Genomic DNA, 24,093 nt, shown 5'->3' with positions numbered 1-24,093 from the left:
AACATACAAATACCCCATGCTGTATATAGATGTTTTTAATACTTAAACTTGACTGCAGAATTATAAATATAGGAAGAAAGCTACATATCTATTTTCAGAGTCAAATACTGTATTTTTTATATATTCAATTTTTTTTTACTTGAAATTTTAAAAAAGAGGGTTCAAAATGTTTTTCAATTTTTTTTCCATTGCCTTTTATCTATGGATCTTTTGAATCATTATTTTATCTCAAGTGAGCTTTGGGGTGCATGACTGCCATTCTAACGTAATTTAATCGAATTTAGCAATATATTTAGATATATAAAAATATAACAAATTAAATAATATTAATTCCGTTGACTATTCTTTTAACTCCATCTGAAGATAATCCGTACATAGTACCAGATGTCTTCGTATTGTTATTCACCTTGTCCTTTCACCGAAAATGCGGACAACAATGGTTTCCTTAACGGAGGCTTTCTTTCTTTTTCATTGGAGCGGTGTTTTATATAGTCGGTTTTAAGCCCTATTATACATAACCTCATATATCAATGAAAGAGGTTTCGCTGAACACATTGGTTTATTATACACGAGAGATTATAGCTACCCAGAGAAAACCACTTAGATGCTGTGTATCAATTTCGATAGTATAGTGATAGGGATCGTGCTGGCATTTACCAAGTTAAATCCAAGCACTTACTTTATCTTATATACTTACTACATACCATCCTCACTCCCTTCCCTCCCCGAGACTATGATTGCTAATCTCCTATTTTAACTTTTTATACAAAATATATTATTTTAATAATAATGTATAAACAGCTTGATAGAATTCTAATTCAGCTAACAAGAATTGGATATGTAAATGTCGGTTTAAAATACGTTTAAAACTACTTCGCTTAACAACATAAGTATGTGATTCAAAAGAACGATTTCTTATCAAAATTGATATATTGTGTGCGTACACCCAATATTAGGTGTATGTACACATATAATATTTGTATATTAACACCTGAGTTTGCCATTATAAGTACTCTTTACAATATCTGTACAATATTTTTACTATATTTTATTTATATTTAAATTTAATTAAAAAAATTCTCATAATGCTCATATTAAACCTCTGATTACACTTTGTACTTTGCAGGACACGTGCTTGAATTGGCCGCGCAATCAGAAAATAAAACATTGAATGTTTTCTCACAGGTGTACAGAAGAATGGTCCCGCTGTCTAAGAAATTGATACAACAATTGTACGCGGAGTTCATGAGGTAATAATTGCCATACAAATTACAAGAGTTACTGCATTTACAATAATCTTCGTATGCTCAAAAAAAGAATAACTAACAAAAACCCCTTCGTTTTTTCTGTACTTTTTCAGTCATCTTAAGATTGGCAACCACAACAGTCAAAACGACAACAGCAATGGCAACAACAACAACAACAACAATAATAATAATCTTAGTAGTTTAGAGGATGCCATACATAAATTCTTCGTTAATCTATTTCCGGTGGCATACCATCAGGCTGTGCATTTGAACAAGGATAATTATGGCGAATTGCACGATGACTACATCAATTGCCTTAAGCACACATACGACGATTTACAACCATTTGACACGATACCCAAAGAGATAAAACACAACCTAATGCAGAGCGTACAAACGGCGACAATATTCATGAATTCATTGATCCAAAGCGCAAATGTACTGAGTGAAACAGATGAGCTATACGCTTTGTATCTGACAGATACATGCCAGAAGCACTTGCTCAAGATGAGCTATTGTCCAAGTTGTAATGGCCTACAAAAAACGCATGCGAAAACATGCTACAGTTATTGTATGAACGTTTTGCGGTAAGTAAATTTGTTTGTAGTTTTGTAGTATTGTAGTGTTGTACTATTGCCGTTGTGTATCTGTTTGCTTAGCCGCTGCAAGTGGGGCGGTTCGAACAGCAGTTCGAACAGTTCGAATAGATGGGGCATAGCTTGCTATGCAAGGGCATAGCTGAAAGCCAAAGGCTACAATTGCAATTGCCATTGCAATCTAATTAAATTGAAATTGCTTTAATGTTTGCATTCTTGAAATTCTGTTTCAGTGGTTGTTCGGCACAATATGCTGGTGTTTTGGATAGTCCTTGGTCGAATGTCGTAGATGCAATTGACAATCTAGTAACGACACACATACGCTCGGACAATGGCATTGTTACCACAATAAAGCATTTGGATGGCAAATTATCAGAGGCTATTATGCGTGCTATGGAGAATGGACCTGAGTTAGAGAAGAAGGTAAATATTTTGGAATGAAATTTTGAAAGTGAAAATTTTGGTTTTCGTTTTTTACATTATAAAATGAATTTCTAAGATTTTTCGTAATTTGGTTTTGCTTCGTTGTCCATGCATTATATGAATCAGTGTATTTTCGAAGAAGTCAACACAGATTATTTTGAACCATTTCTTGGCAATAATGGAAATCTCCTTGATTATTTAAACAAAACATGAAAATAATTTTAGCTTCTTTGGAAATTTTAGCATTTTGGAAATAAAGTTAAATTAAATTTAAGTGGAATTGAGTTTAACTACAGTTGGCATTTTATTGGCAGCTGTCAAAAACACAAGTGTTTCAAATCTCTATTAGTAATAGAAATTTCGGTTTGTAATTTTCAAACCTCCTAATTTGCAATCCCCCTAATCCACATTCTCCTTCTTCTTCTTCTTCTTCATTTAGCATTTCATTGGTAGTTGTCAAAAACAATACGACTTTAAGTTCTCTATTATGAAAAAAACTTATTACTTACCTACCTCCTGTAGCTCTTCTAGCTTCCAATTCTCCTTCACCAATTCTTCTATTTGCTCTTCCTTCTCCTTCACTTTCAATTAGCATTTTATTAGAAGTATTCAAAAAAAATATAGGTTTCAATTCTTTATTAATAGAACACATTTTCTCCTACTACTTCTACTACTAATTCTCTACAGTAAGGTTTCGAACAATAGTAAACTAAAGCAACAAAAATCCTTTTTATATTATTACAACTGTTTATTTTTTATTATATACAACTGTTTTGAGTATTGCCAAATACCCATAATCAGTGGTCTTGGAATTATTTTTTATACTTTATTATTAATAAATAATTTTTTAAAACTCCAAATACTAAGGGTTGAATTCGTATCCTACCAAATTCAAAGCTCAGGGTCAATAATCATTAGCCAACTGACCGTAGGACTAATTCTCTATTTAAAAAATATTGCTATTTCTCTATATTCTACAATTCTTCCGCTTCCTCCTCTTCACTTTCTTCTCCTTTGTATTCCTTTAGTATTTGATTGACAGCTGTTAAAAAAAAATTACAAAAAAATTCTATGGGACTTACTGCCAAAGCAAAAGCTTTATACTTCTCCTTACAAAAATTTTGAAAAAATGCTTTAGGCTGTTTTAAATTTCGAAAATCTGATAAATTGAAAAGATTATTCTACTCATATCATTATCGAATTCAGATAAAAGAGAACACTTGCACCCGAATGAAAATAGACCAATAACTTCCTCTCTGTATAACTTCCTCTCTAAGCATCATTAGAACGTTAAAAGGTAGAAGCAATTCTTTATATGATTTAAATTGTTGACGTACAATAGTAGATCTACAGCATATACTTTACGAGGGAGTAATACAACTGCAATAAGGTGCTCAGAAAAACAAAGTCCATAAGTAGTATTATCTCCTCTCAATTGTGGTGTGAACAATTAAACAGCTCTATTTTATAAAGATGACAGGGAAAGGTATTTCATTTGTTAACGTTATTTTAAAACTGAATTCACTTATATTTTTATTATCCATACTTCATTAAAACCTTCTACTCTTAATTCATGTAGAGTCTCAGCTGTACTGAGTATGTTGAATGATTTTCTAGTTTCTGCCAAAACAGTCCTCGTTTCCATCATTTACGATTTGTCTCACTGTCTAATCCGGTACTGATTATAAGTGGGGTAATCATCATCTTCTTTAATGATCACGTGTCCTATTTATCCTATTCTGTTTTAATATTGACTAAACTTAAAGCAAGCAGTCTGACTAGTACAAATCAAGTCGATGATTAAAGACTCATTGTTCTTGTATTATAAAAACCCTACCGTAACTGTTTTAAATCTGTGCGGAGGGTATTTCAGTTTTCACAAGGCCCAATCCATTTTGATTTTTATTTTCGATTTTGTAATTTTTTTCTTAATTTACGGATTCCCTTCAATTAAATGTAAATTGCTATCAAAACTCGAGCAATGTCGTTGCAATAAACGTAATTTTGCAATTTGCCTTAAAATACCATATTGGTGGGCAATGAATGTATCTTTTATCTGTACTACTTACTTTGTCGGAGGATTTTTTTATCCTTACAGTTAAATTGTTGCTTATTTAATTAAAAACGATCTCATCAAACGTAATGAAATCAAGTTTCAAGTTTTCATCTCCCGAGTTTTTCGATGATGTCGAAGTCTCCGTTTTTGGTTAATGAAAGAAATTTAAAAAAATTAAATGCGAACATATTTTTTGCTTGTTAATGAAAATTAAAATTGCAATCGTATCGATTTAATTAATAAGGTCACATTACGATTTACTGAAATTATCACAAATATTTGCAGAAGTCAGAAACACACAAAAATTCATGGTAGCTTTAAATTTGGGTCATTATGGCAAAAATTCACCATTTTCGAAATCCGAGAACGAGGTTTTATGTTAATTTCAACTTAATTAAGCAATAATTTTTTGTTTGGGATGCATTACGTTTCTGATCAATTATTGGTCAAAAGCCAAAAATCGTTGAAATAATTTAACATAAATTGAATTTAAAAATGCAATTAAAATAAAATGCAGTTAATTGATTTAATGTGCATAAATTAAAAAAAAAACTTGTAATTTTTTATACAGAAGACTTGGGACTTGTTTAAATAATGAAGTAAAAAATTGGCCAGTTTGCAATATGTATATTATAAAACATACTCTCAATTTCAAAAGCTATTAGGCTGAAGTAAGTGCTTTAATTTGTTAGTCTATGCAATAAATTTTGCACTATAATTTAATAAATAAATATAGTTTCTGTGGATAATAACGACTTGTTTGTTATAGGCTTGTTTTTCTATTTATATACTATTTTTATATATTTCTACTACTTGAACTGCAAGCTTGAACTACAATCTGCTAGTTTATGATAAAGCGTTATAATAGCTGCCATTTCTAGTAAATTTCTACACTCTGATATAGAAACATTTCTAAATATTGTATATCGACCATCATACTCAAGTGCACTCAATACCGAATATACAAAAAATTTACTTTAAAAATGTAGAAATAAAATTGCATAGAGAGCCAATACGCTAAATGACATGATTAATTTATAATAAAAATAAATAAAAAACATTGATCAGGTTAGGTTAATTTGGCTGGTTGTAAGCCACATATAATAGATCTATTGTACCAAACCTTAGTGACTGTAAATAGAATAAGCTCTTTATCTTAATTTGAAGCAAACATTATGTATAACATCGACGTTTTTTGCAAATCTAAGAAGTAAGAGATCCATACCAAGGAGGTATATTGGATAGTTTAATTTTCCGATCATATTAATTATATTTGTGACAATGCAAAATATAAACATTAAAATTTTCCAAAGTCTTTTATATTCCCAGCTTTCTACATTTCTTATATTCGTCACAATTGGCAGTTCCATTTTATACGATAATTGCGCTATTAAAAATATAACACCTTTTAGGCAGTTTCTGACTATACAAACTATTAAATAGAAGTTCAATATAGACCATTCCAATTTAATCAAAGCAAACGATGCCAGAATTGTTTAATTTATATGGTCTTAAACTTTCAAAAAACTCCATTTAAAACGCTTGAGTGTTTGCTGACAAAAGCAAGGTTGCCAAACCTAGGTTGTCAGCAAAGTTATGGAGGAATTCTCCAGCAATAGTTACCAGTTGCTGTTTTTGTTGTATATTCATTGTAAAACATTAGTAAAAATCGCTCGCATGACTCATATAACATAACTATTTCCGTTAGCTGCCTTTCTTATTGTAATTCTACAATAAGAACAATCTATTCTAACCCGCGTTTTAATCTTTGATGAACATGTTACATCTTCCTGACTTTTCGGTCTTTTCAATGTCTCCTAAATTATTTTAAGATACGCTTCGCACTTATTTGAACTCAAACATGCAGTGATCTTTAAATGAAAACTACGTGAACAAAAAAATGGGTTCGATCGAAGACTACATATAATAGAAATCATACCGGTTTATAATAAAAATAACTATTTCATTTAACCGAGAACTTAGACATGGGATAGGAATAATTGGAAGCTCTTTCTAACCATGTGATTATGATTAATTTTAATCATAAATCACTTAATGAAAGGTAGGATTAACTAAAAAGTCTGTGTAAAAATAACATTTTATTGTAATTAATAATACCAATATAGTACTTAAATCCATTTTTATTGCAAATTGTTCACAATTTCTCTAGTTCAACACTTTCCCTTTTCATCTTCGTCCCTTACGTCTTACTCAACTGCTCAGCAAACACAAATTAAGCATCGCTTAGATTAAACATCACTGTAATAATCAGTTATAACAAGTATATACCTATTAGTATGTATTGATAATATATATATTGGTAATACAATATTGGATTTATTATGCATATTAGTTGAAATAGAGTACATTGACATGTGTAGATTCTATAAAATGCTTAGTAAAACATCCGTCATCTTATTTACTGGTATCCTGGAGTTTTCGGGAAATAAATGTTGTACCTCCATTTGAGATTATGTGGACCGAATTGGATCTATAGCTGTCTTAAACTATAAAATTTTCTTAATTTTGATATTATCAATTTATCTAGTTATCTACGTTATCTTAAAAGAGTTTCTCCAGGTTTAGCAATAAATATCTAATAATTATAAAACATATCTTCCACATTTACGACAGTCACACTTTTCAACAACTTTATTAACTATTTACAATGCGTCAATATTTTTAAATGATGTGAATGTATTTAGTTTTTTGTAAACTCTTCTCTATTAGTAAAATTAATTCCACATACTATAAAAAAATATTTTAATATTGTATAACAGATGACGAACGGAGCCAAAGTCATTATAATATGGACCTATTTATACAGAAGTGCATCAGCATTTTAATCAAAATCACCCACTAACCCAAAAGGTCAATCCGATAAAATCACGAAAAAAAAAAAATAATTAATTGCACTGAGGCATAATCATTCTTAGCAGTTGTCTGACGTACTACAAGCTTTCAGAGCAAATTAAAGCAAGTGTGTTTCTTTCAATTGCAATTTCAATAGAATCATTAAAAAATTCATCTAAACAATCAGATGTAGGAACTGTGAAACAGTATAGAACCCGTATCTCGCGCAGAATATAAATAAATTTAAGCTCGTACGTAAAAAGATTGTAGCAATTCGAATAAATCAAAATTGCCGCATACTGAGCAGCAATTGTTGTTCGTTGTTGCTGGGATTGCTGCTGATTGTTGTGTTGCACGAGTTGTGTAAAGGAGAATATTAAATTGATTTTAATCTGCAGTTGATGCACAGCTGAGGCTACACAAATGATGAATGTAAAAACAAATTACAACAATAAACAAATACAACAACAACAACAATAACAATAACGCCATCAGGAACAATAACCTCCCACAACTACGACGACTTTAATTTACAATTCATATAGAAAAATATTCAAGTTTTCACATTTTCTGGGTGCAAGTGATAAAAAGGTCATATTAATGTGCATTGCACAATTCAATTATTCAATTTATTATACTTCTTTCCCTTTTTTTGGCATCAAGTTCAAGTAAAAATATGAAATAATCACTAAGATAACTTATTCCTTTCCTTTTCTTTCTCTGCTTCTTTCTTTTTCTCCTTTGCTTCCTCTTCTTTTTCTTCTACTGCTTCTTCACCTTTTCTTTCTCTTCTTTTTTACGTCTACTTCCCTTTCTTCACCGTCTGCGTTTTCTGCTGCATCTTCTTCTGCCTCTTTTTTGTCTTTCTCTTTTTTTTGTATTAGTCTTCATTGACGCTACACGTAAAATTTAACCCTGTCCTTTGCAACAGTACAGCTTCAAACCTCACGGTTTCTCGCAACTGTTTCCTAGTCATTGACATCAGGTCATCTCAGAACCCATATATTCTTATTCAATATCGTCCTCTTTCTACTCTTACAAATCACCGAATCTATATGATGGAGTTTCGTTTTTTCAAACGATCGATTTTACTTCACTGTTAGATATAGGCTTCACATCCATAAATAGTTATTTGGCGGGTAATTGTGAAATTCTGGGGACACAACCCTGATTTAAAGAGTGTTACTGAAGGTGAAACAAAATGAGATGTGAATCCTTCTCAATTATCTAAAAGAATCATTTTGATGCTATAATTCCTTGTAATAATTGTCGTGTTAGAACTATCCAGAAGCCATGATAAATGCAAATGCCTGGTCAATGTTAATACTGAAAATGTAGCCGTGTGTGTTAAAGTAAGTGGCACCCACTAGCTTATGCGTGGTTCTTGCCAAACCTGGACAAGAGACATAGCAAGCATTCTGATGTATTTTCTTTGAACTTGCCCTCATGTCATCCTATACTCCAGTGCCCTTTTAAAACAGATAATAACCTGAATACTTCTGATTGGCTTCTGATTACTAAGTCAGAGGTTCTACATTTAAAGTAAATTGGACATTTAGAGTAGTACCCCTTGACCTGACTGCTCAGGATATATTAACTCTCTATTTATCTGTCGCAATGACTATAAATCAACATTCAGTTGTGGTTGGCATGGGCAGGGATTGCAACAGAAGTTTCCATAGAAGCGGAGCCGTGTCTAGCTAAGTTTATCTACGCGTTCATTCTCTACTCTATTTTAAAGAGCATTACTAAAGAGTAAATGTTTACAGCGATGTTATCTTTTTGGATGGCCAATACCCAATCATTATACATGTTTACATAGAAGACTTAATATCTTAAGTACTTCAAAAATTTTAATTCTGCGTTTTCAATGCCCAGATTCTGACAAAAAAATTTTCATGTTGTGTTTGCTAATGCGAAATCGGCTTATCCGAGAATCGTAATCTTATTCCCGAAAATGGTTTTCTTATTTCTATTACTGTGCTTTCTATTAACTCGATGTCATAAAGGATTGTTAGTATCTATATATTATAATTATCGTTTAATTAAAGTCCTTATGACTTTCTCTCCTCGCAGTGTTATAATCACCAAATTTTATTACCACCTCATCTTATAGATTTGTTTCGTTCTTCTCATTCAATGTTTCAATCACCAGTAATAACACGTGATAATCATTATAAATGTGCTTTAACTCTTTATAAGGTCTCCAGAAATCTGTGTATAAAAATCCATTAATTCCATTAAAATATAAGTGAAATATATTTTTCTTACTCAAAAATGATTTAATTCCTTTAGTGCCATTAATGGTGTCTCTATATATCTTAAAATATTTTTATTCTTTTGATTGTTTTATTTTTTAAAGTAATTTAATGCTCTTACCTGAGAAGCAATATTTTAAAGAAGAAAGTTAAGTGCAATGCAGTCCACAGTCCGCAGTCCATTCCATGCAGTACTTTCGGAGAATGGCTCGATGTTTATTGGACTTTAATTGTCATGTGCGTTGCATACAAATGTGTTGCAATGACCAATTTTCATTATGCAGCAACATATCTGGCACTTCTTTGCCTTAATGCTTTCTTTATTTTGCACATTTAATAATTGTTGCTATTATTGTAGTTGTTATTGCTGTTGTTGTTGTTGTTGTTGCTGTTTCAGCTTCAGTTTCAGTTTGCGATGCACTGATAACTGCAATTTTCCGAAACATGAGCACACGTTCAACTGCACACTCCATGCATGTAATTACACGGCGCCCACTTCTGTGCGAAGAGGAAATGGCACACATCATCTCTGTTGGCAGTACTCCATTTATTGCTGTGGTTCTGACTCTACTCGATGTCTGCATTTGGAGCAACTTACGGAAACGCTTAATGCACTTACTTGCATATGCAAGCATGTCCGTTCGTATGCGTACGCTTTATAAATTAATTGCATGGACTCTTTTTTTATATTTTATTGTAGATTTTTCACTTTACTCCATTTCAAAATTAAATAGTGATTTTATATATTTTTTTAATATTTCTTTATTGACAATACATTGCTGCTATATTGCAAGATTGCAAGATTGCCCGACGCTATAACACATCTCCTCTAATCACTACACATTACACTATCATTGGCCGTGTAATGATTTTCTATTTACAAGATCGTAACGTCATGCAACCAGCGTTGCAATGCAGCTGTCAAATTATTAAGTGTCAAAAATTGGGTTAAGTCATGTCTGTTGCTGGAGGGGAACTAAAGCACAACAGTCGTAAATAAGCCAATTATCGTTTGAGTAGATAATTGTTTTGATTTTATTTGAATTGCTAATTTAATTTCAAAGCAACTTTAATGCAGTCGCGATTGCTGCTAATTGAGGCGGATTTTTCAGAAGTTGTCACTGAAATACTAGTTTTTCATGATTTCTCTATATCATTTTTACTTGTAGTGGGTTTTTTTCAGTATTTGCATATAATATTTGTGACTTAGTAATGGTCTTATTATATGAATACTATGGCCTGCCTGATCGTGTGTGAGGATGTATTTAACAACGTTGTTACTCTTTATGCGGAATATTGCGGAATGCAGGATTAACAACGTTGTTAGCACTCTAGTGAAGCTAGCGTCACTAATTACTGTGTGGACATGGCAACTTCAAGTATCTCCTCAAAAAGAAAACTCTTGCTCAGGAAGACACTTGCAGACTATGTCTAGAAGAAAAGGAGACAGCGGTGCATATATTGTGCCAAAGACCAGCACTGGCAAGTAGGAAGAATACTGTCTTGGGACACCATTAGGTTGGTGATGACTTGGCAAGCAACCTCAAGCTAAATGAGCTGCTTTCATTAACAAGAGATGTAGTTATGCGGACGGAAGCCACTCTAGCTTTAACTCAATAACGATATCCGAGAATAAAAGGACGAAAACGGACCCAAGTAGTTTCGTGGTGCGCTGTCCCAACATCCTACCATATATATAGCACTCCATATATAAAATTTGGTGGGTGTTATAGGTTTTATTTGAAAACACTAGAAACTACTCAGCATGTTAAATAGAAGTGATTATTGCAAATATCTATCAACTTAACTGAGTTTTTACCATTACCATATAAAAAGTGTACTTAAAATCTAATACTCCTCTCTTTAACATATAAGAACTTTCTTTATAAGCTCTAAAGCTATCAATAACATTTATTTCGATCTTATCAGTAGTAAGGAACTATTACAAATATAGATGTTACCTGTATTGCTAATAAGAATCCAACAGTAACTAGAATCTCTCTTGAACATGTGTATTCTTCCAGTATTGTTTACAATGTGTTTACAAGCTTTTTAACCTTTCCTAAGATTCAATACTCATCTACATATGTATCACGAAATGTGCCATCTTCTTGAAGAAAATAAATTATTGTGTATGAGAACTTAGCACCTTTATTTTTGATTTAAAAACAAAAAAATTTCCATTTTCACTAAAAATAAAATATTTCATCAAATAATGATTTTATGGGCACACATATATAACCAAATAGTCAGGTCAGTCTAGTTGTACGACTACATTGCTGATGGCAAGGCTGCCAAAACTACTCATCAACATCTGCAATCAAGCTACTTTCAGCCATGATTGCGTACTCTTCATACACATTTATGCTTCCAAAATTTCCATTTACTACAAAAACTTCTCTAACTAATCAATCCATATTTGTATTATTTTAGGTGAAAAAAACTTGTGGTGCCACGAAACTATTGCCATCAAAATCCACCGAAGAAAAACGGCCAGCTCAACCTTACAATACTAAATGGGCAACTCCTCCAGATGCAGAAATATTACAGTTTTTATCAACTATTGATAAATCCAAGGAATTCTTCTCGAATATAGTTAACAAGTAAGTAACACTTTTTTTTAATAAAATTAAGACTACGTTCAATATAGAACAATCTATATAAGACTATATCCTAACCACCAATGTAAATACTTATACTAACTATATACTTACAACGACTAGCTTGCTGCTTTTTTGCACAATTGCTTGACCGACCGATACTACTGTCAACTGCCTCCATAATCCATAACTCATACATAACCCACAGCTCAAACGTTAGCCTGACTTACACATATTTAAAAAAAAAACAAAATCGTTTGGCTTAGCGATATTGTGATTTATTTTCGTGACATTCGATTTTGACTAGTTCATAGCAATTTTAATTGAGTTCTCTCCTGATTTCTTACATCCTTTCTTCTCCTCATCAAGGGGGAAGTTATGCTCAAACACATAACTTCAACTGGTACCGGCGGAATTCCTTGGAATTCTAATGGGGCGTTCATCGGCGCAATATACCGATTCGTGTGTGACGAACACCGTGATGTTGATCTTACACGGCAGGGAATCACGTAAAATCTGGACCTTCATGTCATCCTTTCTATATTGTGTTTTCTTTCATTGAAGTATATGTGCTATGTTTTCGTAATATCCAGTGTTCCCATGCTATCCATGTCATCCAGGGTTGTTGGTGGATATTGCACTCGTCATCATTTTTACAAAAACATTTATTTTATCTTAATTTAATTTTAATGTTTTTGATTCTATTTATTGTGGATGCAACCACTGTGACATAGAAAGGTGAACAAATGGCAAGAGCTAGAATAATAAGACCCCATGTCCAGGCGGTTGAATAAGTCGTCGACTGACAACGAACCTAAAAAAAATGTTTTAAATATAAAAATTAAATGTTATAAAAATTTAATAAGGCTAAAAAAAACTTACCCTAGCCATTGTGTCAGCACTAGCTCTCCCAGCTTCCGGAACGAAAAGTCTATGTATGAAACAGCAAATCCTTGACACAATATCGCTAAGCATTTTTTGGAGGATGAACCCAAAAAATGGAGAAGGATGTTAAGTCTTGAAATTTTTTAATTTGAACAACTTGTACCAAACATTACTATAAAAAAATAAAATTTTTAAAAACTTAACTTAATTTATATTCTATTTTCAATGCTATAGTGTTTGTGAGGATGAAGATATACAACGTAATGATCATCATTGCTGGACTGGTGAACGTATTGGTGATTATACACAAATTGTAATGGCCACTGCTATGGACACACAACGTTATAATCCCGAAGTACCATTAGAGCCTAATTCACAATCAACTAAATTAAATGATTTGGTTGATAAACTCATTAAAATACGCAAAAATATTGGCAGTGCTGTGAGTAATTTAAAGGAGTATAAATTAAGTATGTATTATATATAAATCGCGATGATTTTCTGTTATAGGTGCCATCAACTACTCGTTCCTATTCTGATATACAAAGTGACATGGCGCGACATGACGATGAAGTTGGTTCCGGGAGAATGCCCGATGATGTCGATGATGAGGAATACGGCAGTATGCATGGTTCTGGTGATGGCTCAGGCGATGGTATGTGTAGATTTCTTCTCTTAACAACTTATTCGTTATAAAAATTATTCATAATTATTAGTTATAACAATTGTCTAAATATATTTATTTATTTTTTATTTTATTTATTTTTATCACATAGGTGCAACATCATCACCTTACGATCCTACCGGTCTGACACCAATTAACAGCAATGACATTGAACCACGAGGCAGTGCGTCGCTATCTTCCACAACATCCATATACTGCTTAACCAGCACAGTTATCATTACACTAGTCACACGATTTTTAACGAGCAGTAGTTAAACTTTTACGACTCGCTGCGAATCATAACGTTCGGGTACGCTCTCACGCTCACTACAATAATAATTGCGCGCAAAATCTTCTATTAAGGAAAAATGCTATATTCTTTAGATTTAAATTATTATTTAATTTAGTTATTTAATAATTAACAAGGAAACACTAAATATTATAAACCAGAAAAAAACAAAAAAAAAACTATTAACAAATTGGGAAACAAAACGTGTAGAAAGAAAGAAAGAGGGTGCAACTCTGTGTAGGCATTAAAATTTATTACTGTAATAATTATTAAATATATTTATATATATGTGTGTAACTTTAAAGCTCTTAGAGTGTTAATTAGCACTGAAATGTGTCAAACCAGCAAAAAAATTTTATCATAGAAAAGTAATTTCAGTTAACAAGAAAAACAGAAAAGTAACGAGTTCTAGCAAATAAGCGCAATAATGATTACTCGCTATTAAGCCAAAATAGTGAATACGTGTTTGGTAGTAATCGATAATTATTAATGACTGGGTTTATACTTTATTAGCCAATTACGAAAATCATTGGTAAAACATATGCAAAAAAAAGTATGCTGTGGAACTTATAACCTAACAAAACAGAAATTCAAAATTTAATTGAATTTTATCGATAACGATAACTATAAACGATAACTTAATATATTGTACTGAATAGCAATGAAAACATGTCTCCTTTTACAATTCAAGAAGTTTTTTAAGTATAAAATTAATTAAACATATTTTCAATGTCATGTAAAGTTAATTAGTTAATCAATTAAATATTTACAAATTCTTAAAATATTTATAAATTTAATTTTGGATAAAATTACTTTAATGAAACTTAAGTTATTCCATTCTGTCTTTAATGTTGTAAGAAATTTTATATTCGTTACAAACATATCTTTGTTTTACAATATTTTTATATACTTGAATTCTAAGATTTTACAAAATTATAAATAGTAACTAACTCTGATATTAAAACATATATGAAAATTATAGTTTATGTTCACTATACACACGGCGAATAATTTCTAAAGTAATCTATATAACAGTTTGAGGAGTGGAGCAATGAAGGTAGTAGTCTAAATGCAATAAGTTCTGGATTACTTCATATTCCATTACATTTCTAAAACCATTAGTACAGAATAATAACGGTTATTATGGAAAAACCCTTTCGATCAATGTAATTACTTATATATATTTTTGGCAACATGTGCAATTTAAAACATTATCTGCATATTTAAAAACATTCTATTTTCTTAGATAGAAAATATTATTCTCTATTTATCAACAAGAAAATTTATTTCTTAAAAGTTTTATAAACTTCAAAATTCTCAATTAAATTTTATTACAATTAGAAAGAAGATATATGAAGATATATGGTTTTCTCCTATGGTTTTTGACATATGATCGGATTTTTTATAACCTCAAACGATCACTTTTAATGCTTGGGAAAAAATCTCTGAAATATGTTGAGAGTTTTATGAAAAGTTAAAATTCTCAATTAATTTAAGTTCCGATAAAAAAGAAGAATTCTAATTTCCTTTACTTATCCACGAGAAAATTTATTTCTAACATAAGACTAGTTCTCTTTAAAAATTAGATAATTACTAGTAATCCTTTGGAAGAAAATTTTTAGAATATTTTAGGAATTTTATTAGAAGCTAAATAATTTCAAAATTCTCCATTAAATTTAATTCCGATAATCAAGAAGATTACAGAATTTCATTATTTACCAATAAGAGACTTTATTCCAAACAAATGTCCGAGTTTTTATAAACTATAGGCTATCACCGTTAATACTCTATTTTGAAAAAAAAAAAACTCTGGAATATTTTGAGAATTTTTTAGGAAGATAATTTATTTCTAAATTCTTTTTTAAATTGCATTGTAATTAGAAAGAACATTTATAACTTATACATCAACAATTTTAACATATCCAATTATTGCAAAATAAAAAATCATTCCGAAATCACAATCAGCGTTAGACGAGACTTTAAGAACATAAAAAATTTTCCGTTCTGCTTAAAAATTTCTAAAAAAAAAAGCTGTGTATAAAAATTTTCAATTTAATAGAAAGAATTTAAGTTACTATCTTATTAATATCAACAAAAAAAGAATTGTATTATTAATTTTTTTTACAAAACTCTTATAATTCAAGTATAGATTTTCTGTATAATCTAATTCTATCTACCTATTTTCCAGCTTAAGTTCAAATAATACTTTTAACACTTATTAATACTTCTCATGCTTTCTTTTATTTATAGAAAATGTACGTGATTTTATTTAATATTGAATAAGAGTATTAAACAATTTCTCAAAACATGATTACATTGCTTTCATTAAGATTAATACTATAACTTTAGCCGTAATTTTTTCTTTCAGAGTAGCAAGTACTTGCAAATACTCGCAAGTTACGATATAAAACATGTAAAGCAACAACAATGCTCTTAAAATCTTCAGAGTTAGGTTTTACTCGCAAAAAATTTCAAATTTTAAGTTTCAGTGCAGCCAAATTCAAAAATCAATCTATTGTGAATGTTCACTGGAAAAATATGTTGCAAAATTCCAATTATCCCTTAAAATCATATGAGCATTTCATTCACTAATAAATTCAAATACACAAATAAATAAATTAATTTAAATATATAAGTAAAAAATGCTTATCATTGCCGTTCTAATATTAATTTTATTTTCTTGTATTTAAATTAATTAATGTTTAGTGTTTATAATTTTTATATGTCAAAAAAGCATTTAACATATGCCAATTTGTTTCAACCAGACTTAATGCTGTTTTTTTACAACTCTGAAAAAAAAAATTACGGCTTAACTATAAGAAATAGTTTTATTCTTTACCAATTAAATTAAGAAAAATACTTAATTGTAATTCAATGTAGTAATTAACTAAATTCTGGCTTAAGAGTTTATCTAGTGAAAATGTTTGTTTTCAATATCTTTGTGTGAAATTTAAATATACAGAAAATATGTATCAAATTGTAGTGATGTAAAAATTTTTTAATTAAAAAAGGTAATAACCAGACGCACATATAGTTAGAAAATTTATAAATTTACCTTAACTGCTTTCAAGGACTCAAGAAACATGAACTTACTTTTGTGTGCCATAAGTCTTATGCATAATAAACATAGCCAATAGCATGTTGTTGCTCAATACATATATATATATATTATATATACTGATAAATCAATCTTATTGGTAAATTAATATTTATGAAATCGTTTATTTGTAATTTAAACTATTTGTGTATTTGTCAGCAAATATTTAATATAAAAAATAAGCAACAAAATGCAGTGTTCAAAACATGTTGTTCCTTCGATGTAAAGTTAGAAAATATTTCTATAATAAATAAAGAATACAAAATAAAACAAAAACATTTAAAAGGCACAACTTTATACATGACAACCCATTATATATTATTAAAATTTTCAAATAAAAATATACGTAATTCTACAAAATACCGACTTTTTATACATAAACTGTACGAAAAGCTATTTAAGTTTTAAATGCAACAAAAAAAAAAAATAATTTCAAAGCAATGCATGTACATACATATATCCAAATAGACTAAACAATATATTTTTATTGCTAAAAAATAATTGAAAAAAAATTAATTTGTTATTGCAAAATTATTAGCTAAAATTAATGAACTGAAGTTACTTTATCAACAAACGAAAAAATATATATATACAAATAAATAAATTTAATGCACTTTTAATTTAGAAAACATAGAAAAAAACATAGAAGACTCTTTACAGCTTTCGCATAAAACATATTTCGAAATTTATACTTAGAAAGAAATTTATATAGACGTGTAAAAATAAAAATTTATTATTAAAACAAAAAAAAACACAAAAAAAAATTATAAAAAAAAATGATAGAAATTGTAATTTCAGTGTTTTTTAGCAAATTTCTTTCCGAAATAAAAAACTTTAAAGAATTTATATAAATTAAAAAACGAATTGATAAAATATGTGTGTTTTTTAGTGTATTATAAATATGAAACTAAATGTTAAATGTAAAAATTAGTTAGTAGCAAATTATTGCATAATAAATTTTAAATTATGAATTATAAATTATGAATCATTTTAAAATTAAACTAAATTAAACTAATTATAAAAAATAATTTAAAATAATAATATAACACTATAATAGTTACAATATAAATACTTTATGAGTAAAAGTATAATAATAATAATAAACTAAAAATATATACCTTTTGCATGTGATTAATTAATATTTAAGTTAATTCGTAAACATAATATTTAATATAATTAAAATATTAAAAAATGCATATATATATATATATACATACATATGTAATAATTACACTATATATACATAAATATAATTTCTGTAAAAACTTACTAAAAACCCTGATTTATATATCTAAAAATAAATGTATCTGAACTTTGCGTATACCATAATTTTAAATTTAAATAATATATTTATATATTAAAATCATTTGACGAATATAAGCGAATACTACTTTTTTTTAGAAAATAATGTAGTATTTAAAAATTAAAAATTATTACAAGAAACGTAGTAGTTAAAATTGTGAAAATGATATAAAAAAGCTATTAAATATATTTAAAATGTAGTAATTAACACAAAATCTTAATGCTATGCTGATTTTGTTAATATTAAAATAAAACAAATCGCATGAATTGTTTATATGATTTGTAAGTTATTTTGTAAAATTAATTTAAATAAATATAAATTAATAAAAATATTTGAGTGATTTTTTTAAAAACATTTTTTTTAACAACGACTGAGCTTCGAATTTTAAGACATAAATGGTCAGCTAAAAATTCAATAAATCAAAAATAATAAAAATTTTGTTGTTGTAATTAACTACTGTTCACAGATCGCTCAATTAAAGCAATAGTTTCTCTTAAAAAATAGTTTCTTTCATTGTAATTATTTAAACTTCAATTTCATTAATTTAACTATTCAATGACGTGATTGGTGATAATTTCTTCTAACTCATTTCAAAAAAGATGACATATAAAGCAATATATACTATAATTATCAGGGTTAGCACAATCGAAATCACTTGTAAGAGCCTTCAACCTAAAATGATGTGACGTTTTTATCTAACAAAGCAAAAATTAATTAATAATTGTATAAATTCCGATAGGGCACAAAAGGTTAAATTAGTATCTTAAAAAATCGGATATAATATTAGGAGTTTGCTCGGTACTGATGCATAAGCGTAGTAAGTACTAAGGAAGGCATATCATATCGGTTGAACATATAAGACTCGCTAGTGTAGGTTCAACACTATAATTTTCTGATAAAATCGTACTTAGAGAAATACTCTGAATCATTAAACAAGGCACTGTAGATCTATTCAGTTGTTTAGTTTAATTATTATTATAATTATTTAAAATTTTAATGGTACATCGAAAGGAATTGGTTTCTATTTAAGGAAAATTTGACAAAGTTTAAGGATATGTCTTGGGTAGCTCAATTGAGAAATCTTTATATCTATTATGACAGCCACATTATCATTTTACTATATCGTAGAAACAATCAACCATTTTTATTTACATTCTTAAGAAATCGTTTAAAAAATCTTTAGCTACATATGGGTACTTGACGAAAAGCCTCCATGCGTTAACTATATAAGAAAAGCGTGGTTTTATAAAAAGTTACTATAAATATACTTTGATTTGCTGGATACCATATATCGTTCTAATTTTCGTCTCCTAAACATTTTGTATCATTAAAGAAGATATTTGAAAAATCTCATAATCCTGTACTAAGCAAGTCATTATAGTCCGATTTAACATATTGTACTTTAATTTCACTGTTTATTAATTAATTTATTGTATCATTCGTCTGAAAACCTTTAATCTTAGAAATAAAACTTACGTTTTACCATTAGTTGCAGGACCTCCCTTTAAGAAGTGTTTTAGACTTTTTCGAAAGGTTCAAGGTGGTTTTTAAACTTCTAAGTTCTAATACAGAAAGACAATGACGCAATATAATGTAACCATAACCTATACCAATAGTTAAAATTTATTTAGTTTCAAGCCAATTTATAATATCTTATATATTATATTAATATTATATTATATTATGTATTATATTATAATATTAATTTCTTAATAATATGCACTGCAAATTTGCATTTCATTGCATTTTAACATAACTGGTTAGGTTAGATTGGAGTGATGAGGTTGTAACCAAAGCTCAATTGATTTCAAAGAATAGCCCGTTATTAAATTTTACATTATGAAAAAAAATAGTTCGTCCCTTACTAATAATTTATTTATGCATTTACAAAAGAAAAGTAAAAGTTTCCATATCAATTACTCATCGCTTTGTGTATAATGCTTTCTTTTTAGTATATATCTTTTTAATTATTTAAAACTCTAAATAATTTAAAATTCCTTTAAATTAAACGACTTTTGTGTTATGTATACTAAACACAGCTTAATAATCAAGTGAAATAATAACAGTTGAAATAAAAAATTTGTTTAGAGATGGCGCTCAAAACACTAAGAAAAAATTTGAATTAACTAACACTGCAATAAAAAATATTTTATTTATATCTTATTATATAAATATTTTTTTCATTTTATGAAGAAATATTTCACTCTAACTTTAATAAAAAATATTTTATATAAATACATAAAATTCATATATTGCAATGCATTGATATACATACAATTTATGCGTATGTGATTCCATTCATTTCATATGCATAAGCATACACGGAACACACTACATGCGCAATGCAACCCTTCATACAATTTCGTTTTGGCGCCAAAGCGTGTAATACGCAGCTAAAGGGAAACATTACTTTACAGCGAAGATAGACATTTAATAAAAGCCAAGCGGAATAGAAAGCAGTGATTTAAAATCAATAATAACAATAAAAAATATAAATACAATTTATTAAATTAATTTAATAGCAGAGAATATGGCACGTCGGGATTATGCACAAGACAAAGGTATATACCACGAGATGTTTATGAAATATACATACATTATTAATTTTTATTTAATAATTAATGCATAATTTTACAACTCATTATACCTAATAGATTCCATTCGTACATTTCTGTGTGAGTTCTGTAAGGATGATGAAGACGGCAAAAAGGATTTTGTGTATGGACGTCAACTGGTAAAGTTAGCGCATCGTGAACAAGTGCTTATAACAGTAGACTTGGATCATATAACAGAATACAATGAATCGCTAGCTGAAGCTGTTATAGCCAATAGCCGACGCTATACAGCAATTTTCAGTGATGTGATAGCTGAACTATTACCAAGTTATAAAGAGCGTGAAGTGCATGCAAAAGATGCCTTAGATGTTTACATAGAACATCGTTTGCTTATGGAAGCGAGACGCAACCCCATGGAACAACACGATCAACGCAATAGTTTCCCACCAGAATTAATGAAGCGTTTGTAAGTTTGAATTTTTAATCATTTTTATATTATATTTCTTATAATTAAATAAATATTTTTTTTTATAGTGAAGTTGGTTTCAAGCCACTTTCCAATGAGAAAGCGCATTCTATACGTGAAATCAAAGCAGAACACATTGGTAAATTGGTAACTGTACGTGGTATTGTTACTCGCTGCACAGAGGTTAAACCTATGATGGTTGTGGCTACTTACACTTGTGATCGTTGCGGTGCGGAAACATATCAGCCAGTCAGTTCATTATCATTTATACCAGTACAAGACTGCCCATCTGATGATTGTCGCGTCAACAAAGCTGGTGGCCGTTTATTTCTGCAAACGCGTGGTTCCAAATTTATTAAATTTCAAGAAGTTAAAATACAAGAACACAGCGATCAGGTACCCGTTGGTCATATACCACGCACTATGACTATTATGTGTCGTGGCGAGGTAACACGTCAAGCACAGCCTGGTGATCATGTCTTGATTTCTGGCTGCTTTTTGCCACTAATACGCTCAGGTTTCAGCCAAATTATACAAGGTTTACTATCTGAAACCTTTTTGCAGGCTTATGTGAGTATTATAAACTATATAATTATTATTTGAATTTAAATCTAATTATTTTCAAATGCAGCGCATAATGTGCATAAATAAAAATGATGAAATATCCGATAAAGATGCTGAACTTACTGAAGACGAATTGGCCGAACTGGGTCAGGATGATTTCTATGAACGTTTAGCGACTAGTTTGGCACCTGAAATTTACGGTCATTTAGACGTAAAAAAAGCCTTGTTATTGCTCCTCGTCGGTGGTGTCGACAAACGCCCAGATGGTATGAAAATTCGTGGCAACATAAACATATGCTTAATGGGTGATCCTGGTGTAGCCAAATCACAATTACTTGGCTATATAAGTCGTTTGGCTGTTCGCTCTCAATACACCACAGGGCGTGGTTCATCAGGTGTTGGTCTGACAGCAGCTGTCATGAAAGATTCAGTCACTGGTGAAATGACACTCGAAGGTGGTGCTTTAGTTTTGGCTGACCAAGGCGTATGCTGCATTGACGAGTTCGACAAAATGGCAGATACCGATCGTACAGCTATTCATGAAGTCATGGAACAACAAACTATTTCCATTGCAAAAGCCGGTATTATGACAACGCTCAACGCACGTGTTTCCATATTGGCAGCGGCAAATCCTGCATTTGGTCGTTATAATCCACGTCGTACTGTCGAACAGAATATACAATTGCCAGCTGCTTTATTATCACGTTTTGATTTGTTATGGCTAATGCAGGATAAGCCAGATCGTGAGAATGATTTACGTCTGGCCAAGCACATTACGTATGTGCACAGTCACAGCAAACAACCACCAACGCGTGTGAAGGCCTTGGAGATGAACTTGATGAGACGCTATATAAATCTTTGCAAGCGTATGCATCCAACTATACCAGATGAGCTGACAGATTATATTGTTGATGCTTACGTAGAATTGAGACGAGAAGCACGTAATCAGAAGGATATGACATTCACTTCAGCTCGTAATTTATTGGGTATTTTACGTTTATCCACTGCTTTGGCACGCCTGCGTTTATCAGATAAAGTGGAGAAAGATGATGTTGCCGAAGCACTACGTTTATTGGAAATGTCTAAGGATTCTTTGAACCAAATACACGAACATCAAACTGGACAGTAAGTTTCTAATAAGTGTGTGTGTAAAGCGATTTAAAATTAATTAATTATTTTCCTTAGCATACCAAACACGTCGGACAAGATATTTGCTGTTGTACGAGAATTGGCCGGCTCACGGAATACCGTCAGCATTGCCGATGTGATGGATCGCTGCGCCACCAAAGGATTTAAACCCGACCAAGTTGACAAATGTATTGAAGACTACGAGCAGCTCAACGTTTGGCAAGTTAATCAAGCGCGTACAAAAATTACATTCATGTAAACCTGTTAGTTTATGTTCTTTCATAGCATATTTTTACTGTCATTAATAATTCTCTTTACATTTTTATACAAATATAATCATTTATATGTTAAATAAAACAAACAAATTGTTTGTAAGTACAATGTTTATAATTTTAACAATTTTTAATAAAAGTCATAAAATCTGCAATATTCGGAAATTTAATTTTATGTTTATAATAAAAATATGTTCACATCTAGAAACTGAATACTGAATACTGACAGTTGTGTCTACTTCTAGGGGCCAGTCTTGAAAATTAGCTATAAGTATTATGTCGAAACATGGAAACTGAAGAACAACGGTTATGATGTTTGGGGTTCACTTCTCATTACAAAATAAAAATAGTTAGAAACTTGTGAGAAACTCCATGCATATTGAGATTATGTCGATTTATTACAAGCATCCCTTAAAATCTGCAACCAACCAGCGATGCAGCTCTCTACTTCCTATGAAGTATCACTAGTCGCAAGGAATTTCTCAACTCCTAACTCTTTTTTCCCTTCCCTCTATGATCCACTTCACCCCAAGCTTCAATTAAAACCCACTTACCTTCAATATCCTTAACAATCGCTCTTTTTCTCTCCTTTCCTAATACATGTTAACCTATGTTTTCGTACTTTGTAATTCATGCCTTCTGCTATGTAGATCTCCTCAGATTACAATAATATAAATATAGTATGATGGGAAGAAGTTACTTAGAATATTTAAATTTACAAAAATTCATTATCAAATCTCTACACCCACAACGTCCGATTCTTCCCAAATTAAAGAAAAATTCTATATATAACAACAACATAGTTTTGTTGTTGTTGTCAGATAAAAGGTTTAGTGT

At 30.1% G+C, this 24,093-nt stretch overlaps 2 protein-coding genes across 2 annotated transcripts; both read left to right on the top strand.

Moving 5' to 3' along the window:
* The first annotated feature begins 1,131 nt into the window (after positions 1-1,131).
* Positions 1,132-14,467, top strand: LOC119668345 (division abnormally delayed protein). The gene is made up of 7 exons (XM_038077820.1): positions 1,132-1,250; positions 1,361-1,834; positions 2,077-2,266; positions 11,867-12,036; positions 13,153-13,360; positions 13,429-13,573; positions 13,695-14,467. The coding sequence occupies exons 1-7, from the start codon at positions 1,198-1,200 to the stop codon at positions 13,856-13,858; spliced, it is 1,404 nt and encodes a 467-aa protein (XP_037933748.1). The 5' UTR covers positions 1,132-1,197; the 3' UTR covers positions 13,859-14,467.
* A 6,172-nt stretch (positions 14,468-20,639) lies between these two features.
* On the top strand, positions 20,640-23,338 carry LOC119668341 (DNA replication licensing factor Mcm7). The gene is made up of 5 exons (XM_038077814.1): positions 20,640-20,832; positions 20,926-21,292; positions 21,361-21,862; positions 21,924-22,981; positions 23,042-23,338. The coding sequence occupies exons 1-5, from the start codon at positions 20,802-20,804 to the stop codon at positions 23,241-23,243; spliced, it is 2,160 nt and encodes a 719-aa protein (XP_037933742.1). The 5' UTR covers positions 20,640-20,801; the 3' UTR covers positions 23,244-23,338.
* Positions 23,339-24,093: the final 755 nt, after the last annotated feature.

The sequence above is a fragment of the Teleopsis dalmanni genome, chromosome 1, assembly GCF_002237135.1.
Source record: "Teleopsis dalmanni isolate 2A chromosome 1, ASM223713v2, whole genome shotgun sequence".
In the NCBI taxonomy this organism is placed as follows: domain Eukaryota; kingdom Metazoa; phylum Arthropoda; class Insecta; order Diptera; family Diopsidae; genus Teleopsis; species Teleopsis dalmanni.
Note: the sequence above shows the minus strand (reverse complement) of the source record. Positions and strands in the feature narration are given on the sequence as shown.